This window comes from Gavialis gangeticus, unplaced genomic scaffold (genome assembly GCF_001723915.1).
Source record: "Gavialis gangeticus isolate Ggan-Ray unplaced genomic scaffold, GavGan_comp1, whole genome shotgun sequence".
NCBI classification, from domain to species: Eukaryota; Metazoa; Chordata; order Crocodylia; family Gavialidae; genus Gavialis; species Gavialis gangeticus.
Window position 1 is genome coordinate 53,246,061 of NW_017728994.1, and position 25,196 is coordinate 53,271,256.

Genomic DNA, 25,196 nt, shown 5'->3' on the forward strand with positions numbered 1-25,196 from the left:
CTTTTATCTGTTGCAACCCTGCAGTTGGTTCAATAAAAGTGATTGCCCACAACAGCTCTTACTGCTTGCATGTTTTCTTGACCATCATGTCAACAATACCCAGCACTGCTAGGTCTTCAAAATAAAACATATGAAAAGGATCCCACCCCCTTTTTTTTTTTTAAAGTTATAGTCACAGTATATGCAGACTTCAAATGTTGTTTTTTAAACAATTAAACCAATGAAGTAACCCTGGGAAGACAGAGTTTAGTACATTTTAATATTTAATTTCTCAATTTGGGTCTAATGAATACCAAATATGGCTTTTATTCAGTACAAATTAAGCTGATAATGATAGTCATGTTTTCTTTATAAAGAATATTAGTCTGTTCAAGTCGGTCTTTATTTCATGGAAGCAATTTGGATAAAAAAAATATAAATGCCTCTTAGAAGGAAGTGATTTGAATTAGACAACTACTGTCTAAATATGGAGTTTCTGATTTCTGCCTGCAGTTTATACTCCCTACATAGTACAGTTAGACTGACTGGAAAAGAAATCTCTTGTAGGTATTCCTGCTTCATTTTAAAACAAAACCGGTATTGAACCACTGCCCTTAACCTTAATCCAAGGTTTTCTTTCTTTTAAGATGAAGATCAAACATCCTAAATAGTCCTAGTCTTAACAAATGCAACAGTATGCAGATATTGTGCAGTGACAAGCTGCCTTCTGTTAATGTGACATTGATTCTTTAGATAGTTTGCTTGCTGAGATCCATTTTTCTTTTTCAGACTTGACGTAAAAGCACTTCTTAGTTGCATTTTTAATGTGCTTTCCTTAAGAATTCTTCTTTTCTGAGAAAAGGCCATGTGACGTGTAGAGATTTGCTATTTCTGGACAGAAAACTCAAGGCACTGAAAGTCATCCAATACTGAACTTCAGTATTTTGGGTCGCAGCAGAGCAGTAGCTTCTGCAGTCAGATGGATAGGTTTAGAAACCAAAAGAAACATATTTTTTGGCAGAAGGATTTGTAACGCCAGTATAAGTGAAAGATGGATGCCTAATGGGCGGGTGGTTTGGAAATGTGGTTGGAATAGTGCTACGTGCGTTTCAAGGGGTAGTAGCTGGCGAGAACTGAACATCTTTAGGGTTGCTGATGTATTGTGCTGATGTATTGTGCGGACAAGGTAGCAAGTCACTTTTCAAAGAAATTAAATGTATAATGAAAAACATAAATCATCGCACTCACTATCTTGTTTCATGCACACTTCCCCCCCTCCCCCTCCTTTGCCACTTTGGTAACATGGCAAATTTTGGAAGTTTATTGGTAGCCATGGTGAAATCTCACTCAGAGGAAAGGAAGGAACCCTTTTTAATGATGGTAACCTTCTTTGAAAATTAGATAGTGAAAAGGCAGATTGTATGGCATTTTTTATGTCACAAGAAGTACAGTTTAGGAGACTGTTCACAAAACAGGCATAACACAAGCACTGGCAGTACGGCTTTCTTCACACTTATAAATGTGTTTTAGTGTTGTTAGCTGATGCATTAAAACCAGGGATCCTGGTTTTCTCCATTTAAAAAGCCCAAAATTCTTTGATTGAAAACCCCCAAATCTGCTTTTTTCCTCAATTAAAATGAAATGCCACGTAAATATAGATATCAGTATCTATATAGGTATCAGCTGAACACAATGTTCTGTTGAAACATTTACAATTTTAAAGCAGTTTGGAAGCCTACCAGTGCCTCGGTCAATCGTTATAACAACATCAGTTCTAAATACCTTTACATTTTGGTGTTTGATTTTGGTTCTTTTATCTTGGAAAATTGGAGCTCCCTCTGCCCCTTCACTCACCAGGACGCAGATCCAGCTGCAGCTCCCAACCCGCAGCCTCTCACTTCTAGTCCAGTCCATGTCCCCCCCCCCGCCCTGTTGGAAGGAGTCCCCAGCTGCCAGAGCTGTGGGACCATCCGCCTACTTCCTGCTCTTTGGGCACCAGCCACAGCCTGCCACTAGCGCCCCAGCCCTGGCTGCTGCACATGGGATGGAGCAGCTGCTGTGGCCAGTGCAGTGCCAAGCCCGGCCTGCTCCTCCCCTTCTCCCACCAGGTGGCACAGTTGGAGCAGAGCTGAACAGTGACCATGGGGAGTAGGAGAGGATGCAGCCTCCCACTGCAGGGTTGGGGGCTCCCTGCCCTGCTGCTTTTCCCCTGGGGGTCTCCACAGGCCAGCAGGCAGGACCAGGCACGGGAGTGCAGGAAAGCTTGGTATCGCTGCCACCACTGGTGCTGGGAGCCCTGTGCCAGCTGTGCCACCATGGCGAGGTATTCCTGTTTGCTTGGCACCAGTGGGCACCAGGTGGGCAAGGGGTGCCATGTCATGGTGGTGTGGCTGGCATAGGGTTCCTGGTGCTGGTGGCAAACCTTCACCGCCAAGCTGTGCCCCCTTGCTGCTGCTGCTGCCAGGCAAACGGGGTGCCTGGTCATGGTGTGGGGCACTGAGCCTCCCTGACCTAGTTCTCCCTCCTGTCCGCTGGCGTGCAGACACCCCCAGAGGGAGGGCAGCAGGGTAGGGAGTCCTGCAGTGGGCAGCCTGCATCCATCTCTGCATGCACAAATCCACACGTGTGCAAACTGGCTGTATTGCTGGTAACATGCACGTGCCCATGCGCATACATTCACATGGCACCACCTGCATCCCACTCCCCCCAGCCCCAAGCGGTCCCTTGCAGGCTAAAGCTCTGCCAGCCTGTGAGGGGAAACCCGCCGTTTTCCGCATTTGCGTCCTTTAAAGGAGGAAATTACATTTTTCTCCTTTTAAAGGAAGAAATCCATGTTTTTCCATGGCAAACGGAGAACCCGGATCCCTGATTATGACTAATGCCTACTTTAATTATTCTGCTCTTGGCCTGTGGTTAGACTGCCAATAGCAGTTTCCATTTTGGTGGTGAATTTTCCTTCTTCCATTTTTTTTTTTTTTTTTTTTTTTTTTTTTTCTCCCCTCCATGTAGACAGTCAGAACAATACTAAGGCCACCAGACTTCTTCAGTTGTCAAGTCATGGTTTTCAAGTCTCACAGCTGTGAAAGATTATTCTGATCGGCATCACAGATATCCATAGCAACAGTAATATACTGTGCACTCAAAACCTGCTTGCTGAAAAACCACATGTGCAGAGCTGTCTGTCTCCGCATTAAGACAAACTGCTTCCATGAGTCAGATGTGAAACGCATGGAACATGTACTTTTTTTTAGTAAACCAGTGAAATGGTATTTTCCCATTGGAGCCTATGTTGGGCATCGGGGAGTTCTGTTTGTCCGGGATAGGAGAGAAAAGAGGGAAACAGCTGTTTGGTAGAAATAACTCCTAGAAAGATGATAACATTCATTGAAATCATACTATACATGAGTATATAGTACGTTTATTATTGTGCCCAATGATGGACTCGAATCCCATTGTGCCACGTGCTTCATGAATGCAGAATGAAACATGATGATTTCTGCCCTGAAGCGCTTACAGTCCAAGCACCTTCTGAAGTTATTGCTGAAGGCAGTAGACAGACTTTAGGTTTCACAGGCATAGCTAACCATAGTTACGTAGGAGACCTAAACAGGATGCGATAGATTTGGACATTTTTGCGGTACAGAAAAATCAGTCGAGCGTTAGAAATACTTTTCATGATTTTAAAGATGTGATTGGTTTAGCCACAATGAATAATATAATCCTCACAATTTATAGCATTATATGGACAGGTGAAAATGGCCGTCAAGCATGTGCTGGTTTCTAAGAACCTAGTTACTGCTTTTCCCCCTTGTCCTGCTGTCCTTCTTTCTGTTTTCTCTCTATCTCCTGTTCTTTTGTTAATGGAAAACCAGTTTGCGCTTGGTTGTTGTATGGCTGGGGATTGGGGAGGGTGGCATCAGTTGGGCACATCTGCAGCATAGATTCCATCTTTTCATTTGCCCTGGAAAGGCAAAACACCCCAAAAGGCACCCCATCCCCAGGCAACGAAGCTGGATGTGCGAGGGCTCGTGTTGCCATGCTGAGTTCAGTGAGGGGGGTAGTTTGAAATTTCCCATAGGATGACTGGTCATTGGCTTGAGTGAAACAAGTTAAGCGGTCTCAGCTCATTGCATCACAACAACAATCAACAGCCAGCAATAAGAAGCAGGGCTTTCACTTTCCAAAATTGGCTGGTGCATTTCATAAATACCAAATTTGTTAGTTTAAATGAATGGCTTTTTTTAAATCATGGCAGTACGATAGCCAGTTACTGTTCTGGGGCCTTTGTACATGCCACAGAATTTTCCTTTAAAGCTGCTAAAGTGCCATTTTGCACTGCTTTAATGAAGTTGCTGTTTACACGTTCAGTGGTGTACTCCACTTTAATGGTGTTGCTGTTTGCAAGCTTGGCGGCGTATTTCACTTTAAATTACTTTGGTATGGAGCAAGATAAAACCTCCAAGGTGTTTTAGTTTGGTGTACCTAACAAAGTGCAACAGTGCACAGGGTGCTGGAAGCTGATGTGCTTGGGGCTTAGCGGACCCTGTGTAGCTCAGGGGCTGTGAGACCCGCCAGCCGAAGAGGCAGGTAAGGATTGGGCCCCCACCCTTGGGTACATGCCACGGACGTTTAGTTCGGTTTAATTCCCCATAAATTGAAGCGGTGTTTTAAACCCACTGTTTCAGTTTAGGGAGAACTAAATCAAATTAAATCCCCGTGGTGTGTACAAGCAGCCCTGATGTCTACATCCCTTCTGAATGAGGGTTTGTGTTTGTAGAAGTGCAGTCACCTAGGGACTGATTCAGCAGTTTGTCCCAGCTGGTGGTGGCTGCAGCAGCAGAAGCCTGGGCGCCACAGCTGCGTATGAAAAGACTGTAGTTCTCATGTCTGAAGCTCAGAAATTATGGAGAGAATGTGCTTTGTTTGCAGTGGACTAGTTGGCTTAAGCTGTTTGGGTTTTCAATTGACAATAGAGTGGCTGCCTTGTGTGTGTGGTGCAGAAGAGGGAAATCATTTGCAGTCATTTTAGCTAACTTTTCAAACATTTTGTTCTTTGCTTCCATATGTGCCCACGTATGGTGTATTGAAGGTTGTGGCGGGGGGGAGGGTGCAATTTTCCATACGGTTCATTTGTGAAAGTTCAAGGGGTCCATGTAGTTTATAGTTTCAAAGGTGTGACAAGCTGTTTAAAATTTTGGGTCTCTTTTCTAGTGTCATAGTATTAAAACGACTAGGTAGCATTTTGAACTTTAAAAAGTGTATAAAATACGATTAAACAGAATTGACTCCTCAGAGCTTATCTCTCTCTCTTAAGGCCTGGATTTATTGCTCATCCGCTCTGTAGTAATGATACTATACTTCAGGAACAATCATGTATTAATTTTGGAGTATTCTGTTCACCTAATTGATTATTGGTTTTAAAATATCTGTTTACCCAAAAACACAGTGTTATGATCCTGTAACTTGGGCTGCAGGAGTGGAACTGAAAAGCGACTATTCTTAAAAATATGGCCTTTTAGTAGTTTTTCATTAAAAAAGACTACTGTTGGGCAGTCCAACTAGTGTGCAAGAAGGTGAGAGGGAGAGAAGGGGACTTTTACTTCTAGTGTTTTTAAAATTAGCACTGTTTTTTCATGTTTCTTAGTTCTCTCCATCTGTGGGGAGATGGTAATCTTTATCCAAGCTGAGTTAAAAAAGCTCAAGGGCAGTGGCACTCCCAGAGCTCTGGGAACATGGGGAGAGGCAGCTGTTGCCCTTGGCCCCTGTGCTTAGCCGGCCCTGGCAGGACCCTGCTGGAGCCTCAAATGCCCTTTCTTCCCCTCTGGGCTTTGGGTAGGGGTTTAAGTACCCTGCTGTCTCCCTCTAGCCTGCTTCCTGTCACCTGTGAACGAGCAGCTAATTGTCGTTAGGCCGCTCTGCTTTCCTCCTTAACCGCTCCTCCGCTTTCTCTGCTGCCAGTAACAGGGGTAAGGGTTCCCTATCTGGAAATTTCTATTATTACTGGTGGAAAAATATTTCCCTTGGTTTGTGAGTATGAGGTGAAGTTGACATTTATCAATGTTTAGCAGTAAAAACTGAATCCTGCCAAGCCTAGCCATGATTCAGAGGATCACTGGTAGGCTGCTACTACTGCACAAACTATAGGGCAGTTATTACATACTATATAAATATTGCAGGTTGTATTCAGCAGTAGTAAAATAACCATCTTTTAATACAGTTTTTCAAGGGTCTGTATTCTCAGTATTCATGCCGATTGAATAAAATATTATTTTTCTTTTTTGTTATTTCAGTCACCCATAAGTCTCTGGCACTTTTTTTAGGCTCAAAAATCAAACTGGAAAAAAACAAATTGGGTTCCATTCTGCTGATTTCTGCATGGTTCATCCACTGGGCTAGTGCCTTTGCATCACTACACAAATCCCTGCCACTTGAGCTGAGAAAGTAATGGAGAGCCATAGAGGTTGTCATTTTTTTGAGCCAAAGGTGAAGGAGGGTAATAAACCTGAACACACCTTTACCAGAGGGATTTGCAGGTACTCTCTGATAACAGGGGAATGGAAAAAATGGAAATCTTTTGGGATCCCTTCCAGGCCCTCAGTCACTTTGAAGTTGGTTCGTGTATAATTAGGGACCTACTCAAATCGCCATGGCGTGGATTTTGCAGAAACCGCAGAATTGGGTAATCTGCAGGAAATGCGTGGGGGAGAAAAACCCGAAAAAACAACAACCACCTTTTTTAAAAATGCTGGCTGCACAGCCTGGCACAAAGGGGGCTGCCAGCACAAAGGCGAGCAGGCACTATACTATGGCTGTCGTCCCTGCCGTTTGTCACTGATTGGGTGAGAGGGCTGCCTATTGTACAGCCTTTTTCCTCTCCTCCAAACAGTGACAAGGGGTGTGGCCCCATGATGGACAGCACTCTCCCCCAATCGGGGTGGGGGTGGGGCTACTTGGGCCCCTTGGCCAATCAGAGGTGTGTGGTGGGGGGAGCACCAAGATAAGCCTGTAAAAAGTGGCCAACCTCCTGATTTGCTTGCAGAATTGAGCATATCCTTTAGTTGGGTAGACCCCTTATGCATAATCTAGTCGGGTGTAGGAGGGGGGAGAGGATGGACAATTCTCAATGAGGACAGAATCGTTTGGAGATTTTTATTTGCTAAAATTCAAGCAGTTTCCTCTGAGCATGTGCAGGTTGCAGTTTTTCAAAGGCATTTAACTTGGTTTTACAGGGGTGGTAAGAGTTTCATCCTTGGCACAAGAGGCCTCTCCCCTTGCCAAGTGTGTCAAGTCCCTGGTCTAAAGCATAGGTGCACTAGAGCAGTGTTTCTCAACCAGTGAGACGTGAAGGCCGTCTAGGGGGGACACGGAGAAGTGGCGGGCTCGCCGCTGGCACTTCCAGGTTCACTGCTGGCACTTCTGCTGCTGTCGGCACTTTCAGATTTGCTCATCAGCCAGCTGCTGGGGGAGTCTTCCCCCCGGCCCGGCTTGTTGCTTATTTTGGTGGGACTATGGTTTCTGGGGCCAATGGTTGGTGGGATGTAAGGTGGAAAAGGTTGAAAATTGCCGCACTAGAGCAGTGCAGAAGAAAAGTTGCCTGATTTTAGTACAGTCAGAACAGCATTTTTCTCTTATTTGAATTTAACTGAACAGTTTAGCTGAAATCTTTCCAGAAAAAATTCAGCTCACCATATATAATTTCAGCCAGGTTGGTTGAAGTTTGGCTGTTACAGGTTACTACAGACAGGGTCCTTAATTCTGGGAAGTGTAGCAGAGCTTCAGCAGGTGACACTATATCTGTCTCTTCCTAACCTCTGATCCTAAATTGCGTATTGGTAGAACTGTTAACACATAAGAAGAAACTGCGTTGCCTTCATAATAACCAGGTTTTGAGAATCTGGCTGTAGCCTCTCCTTATCTCTGTATATCATCCTGTTTTCAGATTTGCATGCATTTATCGTGTCTGGTCTGGTTTGGAAAGCTTGCTCTTCGGGTAGAACATCTCCGCCATTGCTTCTTCTCCCACCACTTATTCTTAGTCTTAGTGTGTCCAGGAAGTAGTCATGGCAGCTCTTTCTTGGAACAGGAGAAATGTTTAATCTAGAGAGGCAAGGTCTGAGAAGGTCTGCTGTACATCCAGCAGAAAACTGCAGTCCCAATTTAAAAAGTCCTTGAGAAAGTGAGGAAGATGAGGTAAATGTGTGGGTGTGCTTTATCTTTTATCTTTAATCTTCTCTTGTTTTGTTTTAATTGTGCACGGTGTGGATAAGTGTAACAATTTCAGTGTATGGCTTGTACTATAAATCTTCAATTTCTGAGTGTTTTGCGTGGCTCTGACCCCGTGGGCAGTATGGGGGCGTGGGCCAGCCCTGGCTCTGGCCCCGCAGAGGCAAAGGGGTCGTGTCCCGGCTCTGGCTATGTGGGGTGGAAGGAGACATGGCCCGGCCTTGGCTTGGCCAAATGTGGGGAAGAAAGGTGGCCCGGCCCTGGCTCAGGTACGGGGCTTTGGAATTTGGCATCATGGAAGAGGTGGCAGTATTTAATTGCAACTCCCCATCTGGTGGGGAGCCCTGCCATGGCTTGGTGGGCTGGTTGAAGACTGAGCACCCCTACTTTGAACAGTTTAAAAGATGCGTCTTAAATATACAATAGAAAAGTATGGTAGTTTGGCATTAAATTGTATCAGAGACTTGTTAAAAAACTGTTGGAGGCGGTTACCAGTGTTTGTGTTAAGAGTTGATTCTTCTGTGTATTTCTTTAAGAACCCCAAAAATCAAACAGAACACCTGCAAAAGGATTAAAAGAAGACAAGGTCAAGTAAGTGTTAAGTCATTTAATGGTGTCATATGAGATACTGTATACAGACAGAATTGGATGGAGCCAAGTATTATATTAACACCCTTTATCCGAGTTCTCCAAGGCATTGTAAACTCCAATTTCAGAGATTACAAGAACATCTTGTGTGTGCGCACGCACACGAGATGCTGTTGCAGTAACAAGTTACAGCAGAGGCCTGGAAGTTGTCTTCAGAGTTTTATTCACAGCTCTGTTATTAGATACCATGATCTGCAGAATAGTAGGGAAATATTTGCCTTCTAACCAGTATGTAATTTTAGGTTTAGCCATCTAATCTCTGATCCTATTTTAATATGAATGACTGTTTCTTGGCTTAAAAAATAGTGTACGTGCACAAGAGAGCTATGCATAAGTATGCAAATATGCATTTTAAAATATAGATGGATGAGCCTGCCTGTAAGATTTTGATGTGTTCAGTTCTTATTGAGTAACTTAAGTATATATCACTTATTTTTTCTGTCATTGTAACATTAATAGAGAACATCAAACACCAGAAAGGGGATGTAGTTCCTAAGGTGGTGGTGGTGGTGAGAAGATTGAAAACAGCTTTTGTGGCTGAGACCAACAAGGCCCTTTTGTTAAAAGCTAAGAAACTCCCCATCATCAACAAATAATGCAAAACAACAGAATGTTGCATTTGTCGGCAAAAAGACTGATTAACATGGAAGGATAAAAACACTGTTCCCTTCAATTGACCATTTATTTTTGAAAGATTGCTTTAGAATTTGATTAGGATTTTGCAATTACTGAATATTTCTTGGAATCATTTACTTTAATTCACAGGCTTGGATAAAACTGGAACTGGACCCGAAACATGGACACTGTTGTAGAGAATATAGGGAGAGCTAATCCAGAAGCCAGTTATCAAATGGTTTATAGAAAAATGGAAGATATTCTGAATGCATAGCTGCAGAATAACCTGCCTTTTGGAGTGGTTTTCCTTATTACCTTGGTTGCAGGTTTGCTTGTGTTTTAGGCATCGAGTTATGTTCTTTTAGATATTGTGGGGTGGGTGAGGGGGGTTGCATGATTATTTCAAGTCTACAACTCCTTTTGTTTGTATTGCAAAAAATACCAACCTTGTCATAGGTTGCAAGGTCCTGTCTTATGTAGGAGTGTAGTAGAGGGTTGTAATTCAAAATAGGCTGGAAGAGATCACTTGGTAAGAATTGTTCATAAGTCTGCCATATTATCTGGCATTGGAGATTTGAACTGAGGACTTCCAGAGTTGGACGTGGGAGACTTTGTAGTGTGAGGCAGAGCCAGTCCTTCATGCTAGAAGTGGACTTTATGCTCTATGCTTTATGCTCTAACATTGGACTTTATGCTCTATGGACTGAGTTTAGAGGGAGGCACTTTGTGGTTGTGCATTAGCAAGGGCTCGCAACTTGCGCCTTGTAATGAAGGCAGTATTATATTTAAGATGTTCAACTTATTTGTGCTTTCGTCATAAAGGTTAGAATAGTTCTTCTGCTGTCGAGTAGGTATTCCACAACAATGTTGTTTGTTTGAATGTTAGGATTTGATTCTTGTGGGCAGTCATGAGAGGGGTGGTTACTGATTTGATGCTGCAACCCTATGTTAGCTATTGACGTGCTTAATATTTTAAGACTAAGTAATGCTCACATTAACATTTGCTTCTTTTTTCTCCTGTGTTGCAGAAATTCTAGTAAGGAGCATTTGACCATCTAATCTCCAACTCTTCAACCTTCCAATATCAGGATTAGAAAAGAGTGCCTTCAGAATCAATATGTAGCAAAAGGGTATTGTGCTACTGAAGCTCCTCCCTCAATCCAATTGTTTGCATTTTAAGGATCCTTGTAGCTTCAGCAGCAAATTGTCACATTAAAAAAGTGGATTTCATGTGGTGCTTGCAAAACATTGAATCGCCATGAGTAGTAATCTAGGAAAAGAAAAAGACTGTAAAGAGAAGGATCCAAAAGTCCCATCTGCAAAAGAGAGAGAGAAGGAGGCCAAGGCGTCTGGAGGGCTTGGGAAAGAGAGTAAAGAAAAGGAGCCTAAGACCAAAGGGAAAGATGCCAAAGATGGAAAAAAGGACTCCAGTAGTGTTCAGCCTGGGGTGGCTTTTTCAGTGGACAACACGATAAAACGACCTAATCCAGCCCCAGGCGCTCGCAAAAAATCCAGCAATGCTGAGTTGATCAAAGAGCTAAATAAATGCCGGGAAGAGAATGCGATTCGCTTGGACTTAGCCAAGAGGTCTATACACATGCTTCCATCGTCTATCAAAGAGTTGACACAGCTAACGGAACTTTATTTATATGGTAACAAACTGCAGTCCTTACCGCCCGAGGTGGGCTGTCTCGTGAATCTGGTGACACTGGCACTGAGTGAGAACTCGCTTACCAGTTTGCCTGACTCTCTTGATAACTTGAAGAAATTGGCCATGCTTGACTTGCGGCATAACAAACTTAGAGAAATTCCTTCGGTGGTGTACAGGCTATGTTCTCTCGCCACTCTTTATCTACGCTTTAATCGTGTAACTACTGTGGAAAAGGATATCAAAAACTTGTCAAGACTCACCACGCTTAGCATACGAGAGAACAAAATTAAGCAACTACCTGCTGAAATTGGTAAGCACTTACGCTGTTCAGAAGCTTCTGGTGAATCTGTAAGTTAACACTAATTGAAACAAGTGCGTGTATGGAAGATTGACCTATGAAATTCCTCCCCCCAGTTCAAACTTGCAGTGTTGTGTGGTAGGTCGTTTAGCTCTCACCTGCGTTACTGCAATACTTGATTACATTGGATATAACCCGTTTAATGTATGTATCTCAGTTTAGAAAGATCTTTCCTCTGGTTCATAGTCTTGCAACTAGAGTGGCAGGGGAAGGGTTGTACCCTGTTGTGCCTTGCTCTTTGGCATAAAGAGACCTGTCTTATCCTGTTATATCGTCTATCTCAGCGGTTCTCAACCTTTTGCACCTTATGTCCCACCTACATAAGGTCAAAAAATTCTGGTCCCACCGGTCAACGAGCGCAGGGACAGACTGAAGTGTGCTAAAGCTGCTGTGGTATTTCTGGTTTCGCTGCCGCGACCCGAGTCCTGCCTAGAGGACCTTTGCGTCCCACCAGTTGAGAAACCCTGATCTATCTGATGTAGCAGAAAAGATTCTAGGTCGCATTTTATGTTAAGTTTCCATTTTTAATGGGATATAAATGTTTAGATAGTATAACAATGTTATGGTCTTGGGTAATGTGTTATAGGGCTTTGTAAGTGTGTGCATGTCAGTAGAAAGTATTATGGTGGTTGTGTGCCATAATTATAAGCAATCTGGATGCTGTAATAATATAAAATAACTGGTATATTAACATATACCTCTTTTCAAAGAAAAAAATATAGGTTGTAAATAAACCTTATGAAAGTTTGAAAGAAGACAAACTATCAGTACTGAAGTAGTTTGATCTTTTCAAGTGATGATTTATGTACAGGGATACTATAACTCCCAAGCTGTCTGATCCAGAAAAGCATCTTTGCTCAGGAAATGATTTTCAAGCAGGTTCTTAATGGGATTTACACATGTATGTCAACTAATTTAAAAATGGGCACTAATTAATATATTTTAAAAACTGGAATCTTAAAGAAGATGGAAATCTTTCAGGGTTGTGTTTTGTCATTTAGGCATAGATTTCATATATTTCACAGACACTAGGGCTGGAAGGGACCCTGGAGGATCATCGAGTCCAGCCCTCTGCCCCCGGGACAGGAGGTCAGCAGGGATCATAGGATCCCAGCAAGATAATGTAGATTTTCAAAAGTATTTTGGCCTTGCCTCACTGATAGTAGTCTTTCCTGAGTCCCATTTTCAAAAAGGATCTTTCTGTTAATATTCCCCTAGGCTGGTTAGGGGGTGCAAAAATTGGTTTAGGGGGGTCCCCTCAGTAACTTGTGTAAAGTTGGGGAAGACCATTGTTTTAAATCCTTAAATGACCTCTGTCAGATTTGTGCATTTTGTCAGTTTGCCCTTGCAATCCAGGATACTAGATTGCTCACCTCCATAGCAGCAGTACCCACTACACACTTCCCAGCCTGAAGCTGCTGATCATTTGACTGGCAGCGTCCAGTGCAAACAAATTGGATCCACAGAATAACTTGGGCATGTACAAATGTTATAGGACTGCTGATGGCCGGTTTCAGTTTCTAGCTCTCTGCAGGTGCTACTGGAAAAATCTTTAAGGTAAACGCTAATGTATTAGTATGTAAATAATGCATGCATTTTGTGTTATGCTATGCCAAAGCAGGCAGCACGGACCTACTGTATTTTGCACAGAACACACTGAGTATTTAAATTGTCTTTAGTTAGCAAGCATTGTGGTTTTAAAACTCAGGGCTTATGTAACATGCTGTGCTGCTGGCTTGTCCACAGGGAAGGAGTGCCAACTACAGCTGTCAGTGAAGAGCAGTTGATTTAGCAAAACTGCTAGAAAGCTGTGCTGAAGGTCCTGCGTTCTGTGCCCACGTTGTCATATGGTAGTGGGTGTGCTATAACGTGTTGGTCTGAACAGGAAATAAAAACTCACCCTGTTCCATGAAGCAGAGGGATAGTGCTCCTATTCTATCATGAGAGGCTGTATTAAAAAGGGCATAGGTGGCTGGGTGCAAAAATGAAGCTCCAGCATCTTTTTGTCCTCTTGATGAAAGGGCATTGTCATGGCCTTCATGCCAGTCCAGCATGTAATACTGTTTTTGACTATGGTGGCTTCATCATCACTGGGCATCGCGGGCATCCTTTGATTAGTTAGCACAAGGTGGTCCTTTTCTTCTCTAGTTTCCAAATAATGAACTCCCATTAATGTTTAGTTTCCAAACGTCTAGAATGAACTCCCAACAACTTCTAGCAGAAGTTTTTACTCGTCTCTGAGTCTGTGATTCTTGACCAGAGTGCTAGTGGCACCCTGGGATGTTGTGACGTTTTGTTAAGTGTCACAGGGTGCCACACAATATTAGCACTCCTAGGTATGCAAATATCTACACACAATTCACAAGGTAAACCCAGAGACTTGAAATAGGAGCCTGTAATGTCAAAAATCTTGTGACCTATTGTGGTTTTTCTGAATTCTTCATAACAAAAGAGTTGCTCTATTATTTTTTCTTAATCAAAAAATGAGTGAAAGCTAAGAGCTGGCATTTACAAGGGGTACCTTGGGTCTAAAAAGGTTGATAATCACTTCCCTAAGTATATGGCTGCACTTTGTACTTTTAAATGGTACCCCATTTCCATTTTTCCAGTTCTATACTTTATCCTACTCCTCCTGTCTACTGACCTCCTTATTTTTTACTATCATAACATTTCATTAGTACCTTCCTTTTGTGTTGGGGTCATTAATCAAAACAGTAATGAAGATTGGTCTCCAGTCAGGTATTTGAAGAAGTCTTCCAGTAGCATCCCTCTTGGTTGATATTCCATTTCCAGCTGTTATCGCCCTGTTAGTCAGTTCTGGCAGGTCTGGAGTTCTTACAATCTTTGTACCGTGCCTCACCTTCCAGATAAGTCTATGTAATACTCCATCAAAAGCTGAAAAACGGGTTGGAAAATGTGCTGTCTCTTACATTTTTCTTGAAAATTAGCTATCTTTCTTTAAGGTATCAGGTCTGGCTTTCTGTACCCTGTACCATGTTCCATTTTCCATTTAACTCCATATCTTCGATTATTCTCACTTTCAAAATTTTGTTTGAAAGTCTTGAAAACGATTGAGGTCAGATTATGTCTCTGTCATCATCAGTTTGTTTCCACCTCCCCGTTCTCAAGTCCACATACTACATTTGCTTCCAGTCATATGATGGCACCTGTGATTTTTCTAGATCTGTTCATTAAGGACGCTTGCTGATGGGGCTGCAACTCCCAAATGGATTTCTAATGTGGCACAAATTTAAAAAGAAAAATAATGCAAGTGGGTGTGAAATTTCACTTTTATGTAAAAGAAAAATTAAGCACTGATCTTAATACCATATCCTTATACGTAGTTAGAAAATCACCAATGCAAAAACATTGTTCAGATATTATCAAAACATGGATTTCACATGCATTCATTTTGGAAATAAAAAACCCAACAGTATTTGTTTCCCTAGGGGATTTTTTTTTTGAAAACTCAGCGTGAGACAGAGAACAGTTTGATTTTCATATCTATCTTTAACCTGCTTTTCCGTCAAGAGTATAAATGATCTGTAAGCCTGGTTTGCTTTTCAAGTGTTAGAATAGCTCTTGGGAGTGACAGTTTTTTGCTGGTAAAGTTAGAACAAGCTAATTCTGACCCAGTGGACAGATATGCGGGGACCAGTTTGGTTGTGGTGCATTTATCTATCATCCCACCTGATGGACCTCGCTGATGTTTTAGCAAAACTTGAAGTATTTTATTAATTAACAAATGTACTACAGTTCCTGCTCTTTCTTCTCCAGTGCCACTGATTTTTTTTTTTTTAATTAAAAACATTTTTGTGGGTGTAGTGCAAATGTGTAAACTTCTACCTGACAAGTGTTTAGATACCAAGCACCTGTCTGTAGAATTCAATTAATTGTCAACTGCAAAATTAGGGGCAACTTCTCACTCAGATGCTGTTTCTCACATTTAGGGTTTTTTTCACTGTTTTATTTCTGTAGCACCTAAAAGTTTTCATAGCACTTAGGAATCATCAAGACTGAAGGACTCTCAAGGATGGTTGTTTGTTTTTAAATCACTCATTTTAATTAGTATTTAAGTAAATATTAATGTAAATACTTTGTTTAATTTTATATTTTAGTTAATTTCTTAGAGAGGTTTATTGTCCTGTCTTGTAACTAGTTGACTTGTAAGTTATTTTAGCACTACTTTTTGGTAACAAGGAAGACCTGCTGTATCTCGATTCCTTCAACTCGCTTAACTCACAGTTATGTAGCTTCTTAATTTCTATTTTGTAGTATGTTTTTGGAAAAAGGTGAATCATTCATCCTTTTTCCTAGCTTAATATATTATTTGTGCTGAGCTCTAATTGGGAAGGACCTGCAATTTTATTTCACAATTTAAAAAAAATTAAAATAGAGAATTACCTTCAGTGTAGGAAGCAGGTAAGAAAAAATGATCAGAATAGGTTTTGCATTTTAAACAAGCTGATTTATTAAACAAAGGAAGTATTACCAGTAGTTAGTTAATTAGACTAATTGCTTTTGGTCAAAGTGTCTGTCAGGCTTTTAGAACTAGTGTTTTTCCTTTGCCTCGCTTTATTCAGAGACGGTAAGAGGAAGACGAGCTCTCCTAGCCTTCAATCCCCAAAGTGCTTCTTAGTTTTAAAGTCAATGAACTGAGCTAAGCCAATAAGTTGAAATGAAGAAAGTGTTGTTTTCTGTATCTGCAGAAGCTACGTCTGTCCAAAGCTGTGTTTAGCACTTCAGCAAACTCAGGTTGAGGCGGCTTAGCCAGTGTCTGCCCTCAGGTCAATCGTTCGGTGGTTAAATGTTTTTAAAACTTTGGCAACAAACATATTGCTTGAAAACTATTTTATTTAAGTTGATTGTCGTAAGTTTAGGCCTCGATACAGGCAGATTATTTAAAAATCTGATTAGAAAAAAACAAAGTTTCTTCACTATTTCTCTACTCTCCTCTTAAAAATATTTGTCTGTGAACATGTGGTTGTCTGTAAATAGTTATGTTAGTATTTTTTTTACCAAGCACCAAAATGCATTTGATATTTTGGAGACTGAATAGGACCAATTGCCAGACCTGTCTACAGGAGAGCATCAGAAATGTACTAATCGACATTTTCACCATGTCTCTTTCTCTGTTTTCCTTTGGGTAGCCCATCGGACTATTCCCTGGTAGTTAGTTATGGTTCGGTTGTGCCTTTTCCCAAACTTGAAGCAAATTTTTTATTATTCCTGACGGCAAGGAGAGCTTATGACTGCGGTCAGGATTCCTCTGCGTCAAACCAACACGCACATGCTACTTTTACCCCTTGCTCTGGTCACCTTGCCACCTCTCCCCAAATGTGAATGCAGTATTCCCATCTTAGAAAATGAATTCCCGTAAAACAGTTACTGAGTCTTTGCTTCCTTTTTCCTCCTACATCCCAAAATAATTTTGTAAGGATATTTGTTGAAAGTGTTTCAGAAGTCCAAATTAGTTGTCCACTACTTTGACACACCTAAAGAATTACTGCAGATATGGGAGAGGGTTTTCTTTAATAGAAGCTGTGCTGTTTTATCCATATTTGATTGTACTTGTGTAACTGTTTAATAGTTCTGTATAATTCTCATTTAACTGTTGCTTTTGTGAAGTTTTGCTGGTCTTCACTGCGAGGATCATCCCAACGTTATTAGGAAGTAGGCACGTGTGTTTCCTCTTTGGCATTCCAACTGATTTAAAAGAAAGGTAATATATTTTTGGCACCTTGGACACTTCAGTTTGAGAGAATTTAGAAATACCATATGTATGTGATTAGCAGACTAGTTAACGTGGTGGGGAGAAAAGCTTCTCGCCTTATAATTGAGAATGAGCTGACAGGGAGGGGATGGTGGGTAGGCAGCTACTGTGGCTTGAGCCCCAACCTGGGGCTGGGGCCACAGCTGCCTGTCCGCCTGCATGCCCTGCTGTTCCTCCCCTCTTGGTCGCCAGTTGTCCTGTAGCATTATACGTTAGATAAATTTCCCCAGTTTTGATGTGAATGAAATAGTAGACGCATTTAAAATTGGACTGCTTTTGGTACACTTATGCTTCTGGACCACGCAGAAGTAACGGATTACATTGGTGTCCTTTGATATCAATACAACTGTTATATTTCTCCATACCCTATGGCTTTATTTCCATCTCTAAAGTAAACTGTTTTAAGCCTAAACAATGTCTTGAAAGCTTCCCTTTGGTTCCCTTCTGTTCTTACCTCAAAAGCTGAAGTTAAACATTAAGAAAGGCTTATTGTCTCTCTACCTAGCTAGGTTGGGTGTCAGCCGTCTGGGAAAATGTCAGGGCTACCACCCACTCATAAAATCCAGGGATAATTGTAGAAATCTGGCTCAAGAAGGGCTCCAGTTTAGTAAGCATACCAAGTAAACCCTCCATTCTAGTGAGGTTTTGAAGATGAATATTAGAATGGAAGAATGCAAATGTGATAGTGAGTCAGACCATGAGTATGAGAAGTATGAAGAACCAGAGGAAATGTCTTGGGTTGAAGCCACTCCAGTTTGCAGTCTGTTACTTAAGCTAACCTTGTGCATTCCTTTTATCTTGTTTTTACTACGTTTTCCATGTTTCTGGTAAGGAAACTCTTGCACAAACAATTTGAGATTTGTTTTTGCAAAGATAAATGGTGCCTTTTGTAACATGTATGTGTGCTAAAAGGAAAAAGGCATCTACAGCAAATTTTCAACACAGTTGAAATTGCAGTTGCATAGCTTCTAGGTCTTAGGGCGCCAAATATTGTCTTTTCTTTCTGTGAATGCAGTCTTTATTCTAAGGAGAAGCTGTTCTGGGTTGTGCTGCAAGGGAAATATTTTTGGATTGCAATAGTGGGAGCCTGCCCATGCTAGACCTGGGGTGCGTCTAAAACTTCCCTGTCCATGCAAAATTCACCCAGACGTTGAGACTGCCTTGGCTTTACGCCACTTTGCATCTAGTTCTCATAATAGCTGGGCTTGCACCTGTTCAGTCTTCACTGGTTTAGACAGGAAGCCATGGGTGTAGCAGCTGCACTGTGGTGTAGCCTGCAATCCTCTTTCTGTCCCAGAATGCTGTGCAGCTGTTCAATGGCATCTGAGTTCAGGGGTCTCCCAGCACTAACTTTCATTTCATTTCAGCAGATCTGATAGTGTAGAGGGACTGATTTAGTTTGTATTGCTTATGCTCAGAACCCCCTTTTTCCATTCCAGAAGACCGGAAAAGAACCAAGATGCGTTTCTGGCCTGGTTTTCTTCCCAGCTGCAGTAATCTGGAAGCACAGCATGGCCATAGTGGGCAGTGTAAAAATATCTTTGAGGTCAGAGGTGCCAGCCTGGAGCTTGAGGTAGAGGGGGTGGAGAGCAGCACTGATGTGTTTGGGCAGCTCCTCTGAAGTTACACACATAGCTCCGTATTGGATCCAAATCTCATCGCTCCGTTGAACTGTAGGAAAGGGTAAGCATCGAGAACTTTTACCATTGCCATTTCTGCCGTGAGTGGGCTGCTGACCTCCATACAAACTAACATAAGTTGGCTAAGTGACAAGCCACGCATGCGAGGTCCTATTTTCATCCAATTTGGAGGGGCATGTGATGCAGACGTGTATGTCTTGCACTTTCCCTGAACTTGTTCCAGCCTCCAAATCAGAGATTAGCAAGTTGTGGTACTTGCACAGAGATTATTTGCATGTGTGTAGCTCTGGCTGTCATGTGCTTCTCTTTGGTCCATGCTTAGAAGGCTGCGCTGTGCTCACAGATACTCAGGTGTAGAATAGGATTGCTCAGATGCAGATTATGCATTGCTCAGATGCTGTGCAAGTTTTGTTGGAGAAAAATTCTCATGAGCAGCTGACCTTGGAGGAGGAGGAGGAAGTGGATCTTTCTACCTTTTAACTCAGTAGACTGGTGGTTACAGCACATACCGTAGAAGCTGGAGATCTATCTGTGTTGTTATTCAGAAGGGCTTGAGGCTGCATCTTCCACTGCTGAGCATATTGCTGTAATCACCAGCCCATAGCTTACATGTTACATGGAGCACTCTCTAGTCCTCCTTTGAAGCTAACCACCGGGCAGTCAAGAGGTGAAGAGAAGAGAGACCCGGAGGGAGGGTGGCTTAGTGAGAGAGATGCTGCCCTAGAAGTGGGGAGACCTTCAGTCCTGGCCCCTGCCTGTGACAGCCTCTTTTGGACCATATATGATCTGTTTGTTAGACAAAGCGGCTAAGCCATAGTGGGATAGTTTGTCACATTATGGTTGATCTATCTGGTCTTCCTCCTAGGTTTTATTTTGGGCAGTTGTATGCAGGCCTGGGTGACCCAATTCCTTCACAGGTAGAATATAAAAGCCCACATGAGTGCTAAGAATTGCTCTTACATGGCTGCATAAGCACCACTTAAGTGTGTTAAGGTGAAATAGGATTTAGCCCTTAGTGTGGAATAAAGATGGAGTTGCTTGGGAGTAGAAGGGTGGCTGGGGTAGATTTTCAACTTTTGCAAGAAAATAATTAATTTCTGTTATGTATTTGGCTTGTGCAAGTTCAGGGGGGCAGGGATTATGCTTTTTATTTTTGAATTTTTTTTTGAGTGCTAGATGCAACTAATCCATGGTGTAATATTTATATAAATATTACTAGTCATTGCACTGAATGCTGACAAAACGTAATTGTGACCATTGGTTTAAAAGACTAAATGCTTTCTAATCAATAACTTTTCTACTTAAAGGGTGTTTATTAATCAAAGAGCATTAGCTGGTAGCTCTTACCTATTCCTTACAGCAGTCAGCAATAAGCAGAATGAACCTTCTGCTAACCGCTGTAATGATGCAGTCAGATCTGATATAGGAGAAAAGTACATTTTGCCGAAGTTAAGATTGCTTTGTAATATTTTCCTAAGGTCAGGACATTTTATCTTTTAATACCTCTCAAATAGCTTCATAGGCAGACTAAAGATTATTTTGCTTTATTCTGCAGCAAGAAAGCCCAGTGAGGGATTAATAAATATCAAAACTATGGAAAATATTTGTAGTATGTTGCCAGTACAGGTGAATTTAGATTTTATTTACTTTAAAAATAACTTTTTACGCTAGACATTTTGATGCATCCCTAAATAAAGCATTAATTAATGCTAGAGTGCATAGATTTCACATATATTTGCAATTTGCATTTTCTTTCTCTTTGTGCTGTCCAACAAGAACTCTTTATCCTTTTGGTGTGTCATCTGGTCTAGGATTTATCATGTAGTAAAGGATTTCATAGTCTTCAATCTGGTTAAGTATAGGCAGATAGTGAACAGTCATGAGAGTTAATCGAGTAGAAAAGGGACTACATTGCAAATCATGTTTATAACCCAAGAATATTTCCTTCCCAATGTGTGAATTGTCATAGGAGATAATGTAGCTCATTTGATATTGACACACACTTTTTCTCCCTACCTTATTATGAGTATTAGTGTGTATTGTCCATGTATGTGGTTTTAACACTTATGGTCTGTTTTTATGTGTAAACAAATGATTGATAATACATTTTTGGTGTTCTTGTGATGGCCATTCAGAACCAGTCTCCTAGGTTAAGTACAGACAGTCAAGAAGCCTGAGGCTGAATTGATTCAGTCTTTGCAGGTTAGTCTAAACTGCAAAGATTGAACCAATAAGCAAATGAGCAGACATTCGCTTTTGATTCAGGAAATGTAGCCATATGCCTGCAGTGGCTCAAGCCAGCAGCTGGGGGTGCTAGAGCATGGCTCTATGGCATGTAGCCAGTATGGGCTGTGTGTTAACTTTCTCTTCGTGCTGCCCCTGAGGTCTCTGGAATTTGCAGTCCAGAATCACAGTGGCAGGACTCTGCAAGGTTGCTCATCACTTCCTCTTCCTGGTTCCAGGTGCCTCTGGGATTTGTAGTCCACAGTTGCAGCCAGCACTAAATTTTTAGCAGGGTAGGGCAGCTCTGTATTTGGGAAAAGGGAAATTTAACCGCCCTTCCTGGCCCCAGGCCCCAGCAGGGGTTTCCCTGCAGCGGCCAATAAACCAGCCAGTGAGCCAGCCCTCACTGCTCCAGGTAGGGAACAGAGGGGCAGGGCCAGTCCTGCTGTCTGGAGCAGATAGCACAGCCCAGCCCAGGGCTGCAAAATGCTGGGGTGCTGGGGACTCTGATTTAACTTGAATCAGGAAGGGGTCTGGGACAGAAGTTTCATAAACTGGTTTGATCTAAATCCGTTAAGTGTGAGACTAGCTCCAGCCATGTTTATCTTAAACCACTTTCAGCCATTTTGACACTGGTTTGTGTGCACTCAACTTCTATTCTGTTTCAGGTTTAAACCAGTTTCTGATCACTTAAACTGGTTTATGTGTAACTTCTGCCCCTAGTGCTAGTGGGACCAAGGTTTCTCTCTCAAATATGAAGACACTTCTTTAAGAATAACAATATAATTATCAGATACCTACTTAATTCACAGTGAGACAAAGTAATGTTTATGTCTTGGTTGCAGCACAAAGGACTGATTTTACTGGCATTTCCTGGTGGCCCTGCCTCTTTCTGCTGATTGGCAGAGAGGTCCTGGGGAGGGAGAGAAGGGATATGGGGGCAATTGCCATCTTGGCTGCTGGCTGCCCTGCGTGTGACCCCACCCTTGGTGCCTGATTGGTGGAGAGGCTCCCAGGAGGAAGAGGGATGAGAGGGTGGCTGCCATCTTGGCTGCTGTGACTGCCCTTTGTGCGGCTCTTCCCCTTGTGGGCGGGCTGCAAGATGGCAAGCATTTTATTTTTATTAATTTTTTTTTTAAGTTGATATTGTGGACAGTCGTGGATTTTGCCATTTCCTCAAAAGCTGCAAAATCGTGAATTAAGTAGGTCCCTAATAATCATCAGTCAGTGTTTAGGTCTGGCTCTTCAGTGGTGCCTGTAATACTACATGCCCTCGGTGAGAGGAGAAGATGGTGAGATGGTTGTTACTCTTGCAGAAAGTTTGTAAACTGCGGTATTGTACCAAGAGTTAACCTTTGACAATTTGCCAAAAGTAGACCTTTTTCTTATGCTATAGCTTTTGGGAAGTTGAAAATCGGCTTTATAATAGATATCATTTTAATTGTAGAGAAACGATACACTTTTGATAATGCATTTTATATGAAAATTGCTCCAACTTAGTGGATTTTTCTGTTAAGTAAGTTAAGAAACACAATTTTGTTTGTTTTAACGACAGATGATTTTGTACATTAGTTATCATTTTGTTAGCCATGCTGAAGGAGAGGATTTTTTTTAAAGCAAAGACAATCACTTGATACTTTATTCCGTTCTTTGCTTCAAGTTGCTCGTTCCCTAGTTAGAATTTGTCTAACAGTGTCACCAATACCATCTTCAGTACGTAGTTCATGTTCTACTTTGCCTATTATAGGTATGTTAGAAAATGAGTTCAGTTCAACTTGGGAGATTCATATGAACAAGTTTTCTTACCTGTGGTGTTTGCATTGCTGGATCACAGCTTCTGCAGTGGGCTTCTGTGCAATTTGAGAACTGGCCAGACCAGATAATGGGAGAATGCCAGTTTTTCCTTTGCTACTTTTTTCCACAAGACTTATTTTTAATTGTTGATTATCAGACCAGGAACATCACCACTGTGCACATTTTGTGTTCAGCTGATTTCAGATACCCGAACATTTTCCACAAAGTCAACTGAAGTTTACACACCAGAAACCACATGAGAGCACCCACAAATGTTAGCTCTCAAAATATGGATTCCGTGAATAGTTCAGATCTTGCAGCTCTTCTTTTCTTAATCTCCTGCCAGGACCTTTCCTTGAAGGAAAGCATCATTTTTCAGCAGTACCAAATTTTTGATGCTCTGCTCTACTTTTTTCCCCCCCCATAGTAAGGCAAAAATGCTGTGTTTTAATAAACTTAATATTCACTTCACTGGGCACCATTCAGGCCACAAGAAATTCTTTCTGAGAGTACAGGGAGGGACCATTGCTGCAATTTTAATTTTTTTTTGCTACTGAAACAAATGGCATAACTACATTTCCTGTCCTCAGAAGAAAGAACTGTGCAAAAGACTATTTGGTGCTAGGAAATATTTATCACCAACAGTTATTTTTCATAATGACTGTTTACTTGACTTATCCCTTTTGTCTTATGCTTTTGAAAAAAATACTCTTAGATAGTATCTGTATTCATCAAGCAGATTACAGCATTTAGTTGAACGTGCCCACATTATGACTGTTGACTAGTCGTAGTCCCGCTGGTCTACAAGTCTTTCAGCAGGTCCACGTACTCTGTCCTACTGTAGTTGGTAAATCACTTGTGTGCCTTGAAGATGGATATTTTTTTCATCTTGACTAGTGTAATTGCACCACTATTCTCAGTGACACAAGCAGTTGACTTTCACTCTTTTTTTTTTTCTCCCATCTGGGTAAGAAACCCTGCCTTGTGGGAGAATTTTTTTCCTTGTCCATTGTGGCTCAGGAAGACCTTCCTTTCATGTCTTGTCAGGCACTTGCTTTTGCTGAATTTCTGGTCAGCTTGGAATGGTAGGACAACGGTGAACAAAACGCTCCAAAGACTTTTGTGTGTGTACAGCTTTCCTTTATATAAAAAAAAAAAAAAAAAAAAAAAAAAAAAAAAAAAAAAAAGTAAAATGTGGTTTCACTTCATTTTACTTAATTTTGGGCCATGGTGGTTTGACAGCTTCTCACCACACACACGTCCTGAGAACAAGATGTGTACAGAGTGAAACTCCCGACCAAATAGCATTGTCATACTGTATGGTTACTATACTACATCTCCCATTTTTTCCCTGAACTTGCTTAATGACTTCATGATATGACTTCAGTTTCAGTCTGCTATCTTTCTAAAATCTAATAATTACTTTTGACCAACCTCGGATTTAGTTATGTTTAGTTAAAATAAGTCTGCTACGTATGTCATTACTTGAACTAAAAATCTGCCTAAAATATAACCAGCGTGCTTAATTTCACACAGACCTTCAGGTCGGAGGCCAGCTGTCCCACGGTCGGTTAAATAAACACTGAATTTTAATTTTTCTCCCTCAAATCCAAATATTTTTTACGATACAAGACAGCCGTGTCAAGCACAATGAATTGCCTACACATTTGTTGCAACCAAGCTTTACTGTTGCCAAAAATCTCAGTAGATGTAAGGAAGGGAGTTGCATGAAAATAACTGCAGAGGTTCAAGTGAATGTTCAAGGTTAGCAGATGTTTTGGACCCTTCATGCCTACTTCTGGCTCTGGAGAGTTTGCTGAGAAATGGGAATTGTCCCGTATGCTGAATTTAATATAGTCATTGACTTAGGGGCCTTCCTGGAAAAGGAATGGTCTCCCAACTTGAGGTTGTCTCCTGGAACTTGAATCTTATGCCAGGTAAGAATTTTGCTGGTGGTAGATCCGTGTCTTAAGATGCTTCCAGGATTCATAGGTCACTGTAGGTGTCTTGTTATGGTGTAACAAAGTGTTAAATGATTCCCTGCCACACCGCTGCATTTCTCCTGCCCCATAAAACAGGCATCCTACATCCCTGTAGTCCAGTGGGGAGACAGGCTCCCAAAAATCTGATGGGTGGCATGACACAATTTTTGCATAACCAGTTTCTTTCCTGTTTCCCATTCCTTTATTTTGTTGGGTTGCTGTTTATATTCCATAAGTATCTGAGGCCCGTTCTCTCTGAGATTGCTTCTGATGAATGCGAGGTGGAATGCAGACCTGAGAGAGGGGAGCG

At 41.7% G+C, this 25,196-nt stretch overlaps 1 protein-coding gene across 1 annotated transcript in view; it reads left to right on the plus strand.

The window, feature by feature from the left end:
• Window positions 1-10,487: 10,487 nt before the first annotated feature.
• Window positions 10,488-25,196, plus strand: part of SHOC2 (SHOC2, leucine rich repeat scaffold protein) — a 54,757-nt gene continuing 40,048 nt past the window's right edge. Inside the window, exon 1 of the mRNA XM_019502796.1 lies at window positions 10,488-11,426. Within this exon, the coding sequence (XP_019358341.1) occupies window positions 10,724-11,426 (703 nt within the window). The 5' untranslated portion in view covers window positions 10,488-10,723. The remainder of the gene's footprint in view (window positions 11,427-25,196) is intronic.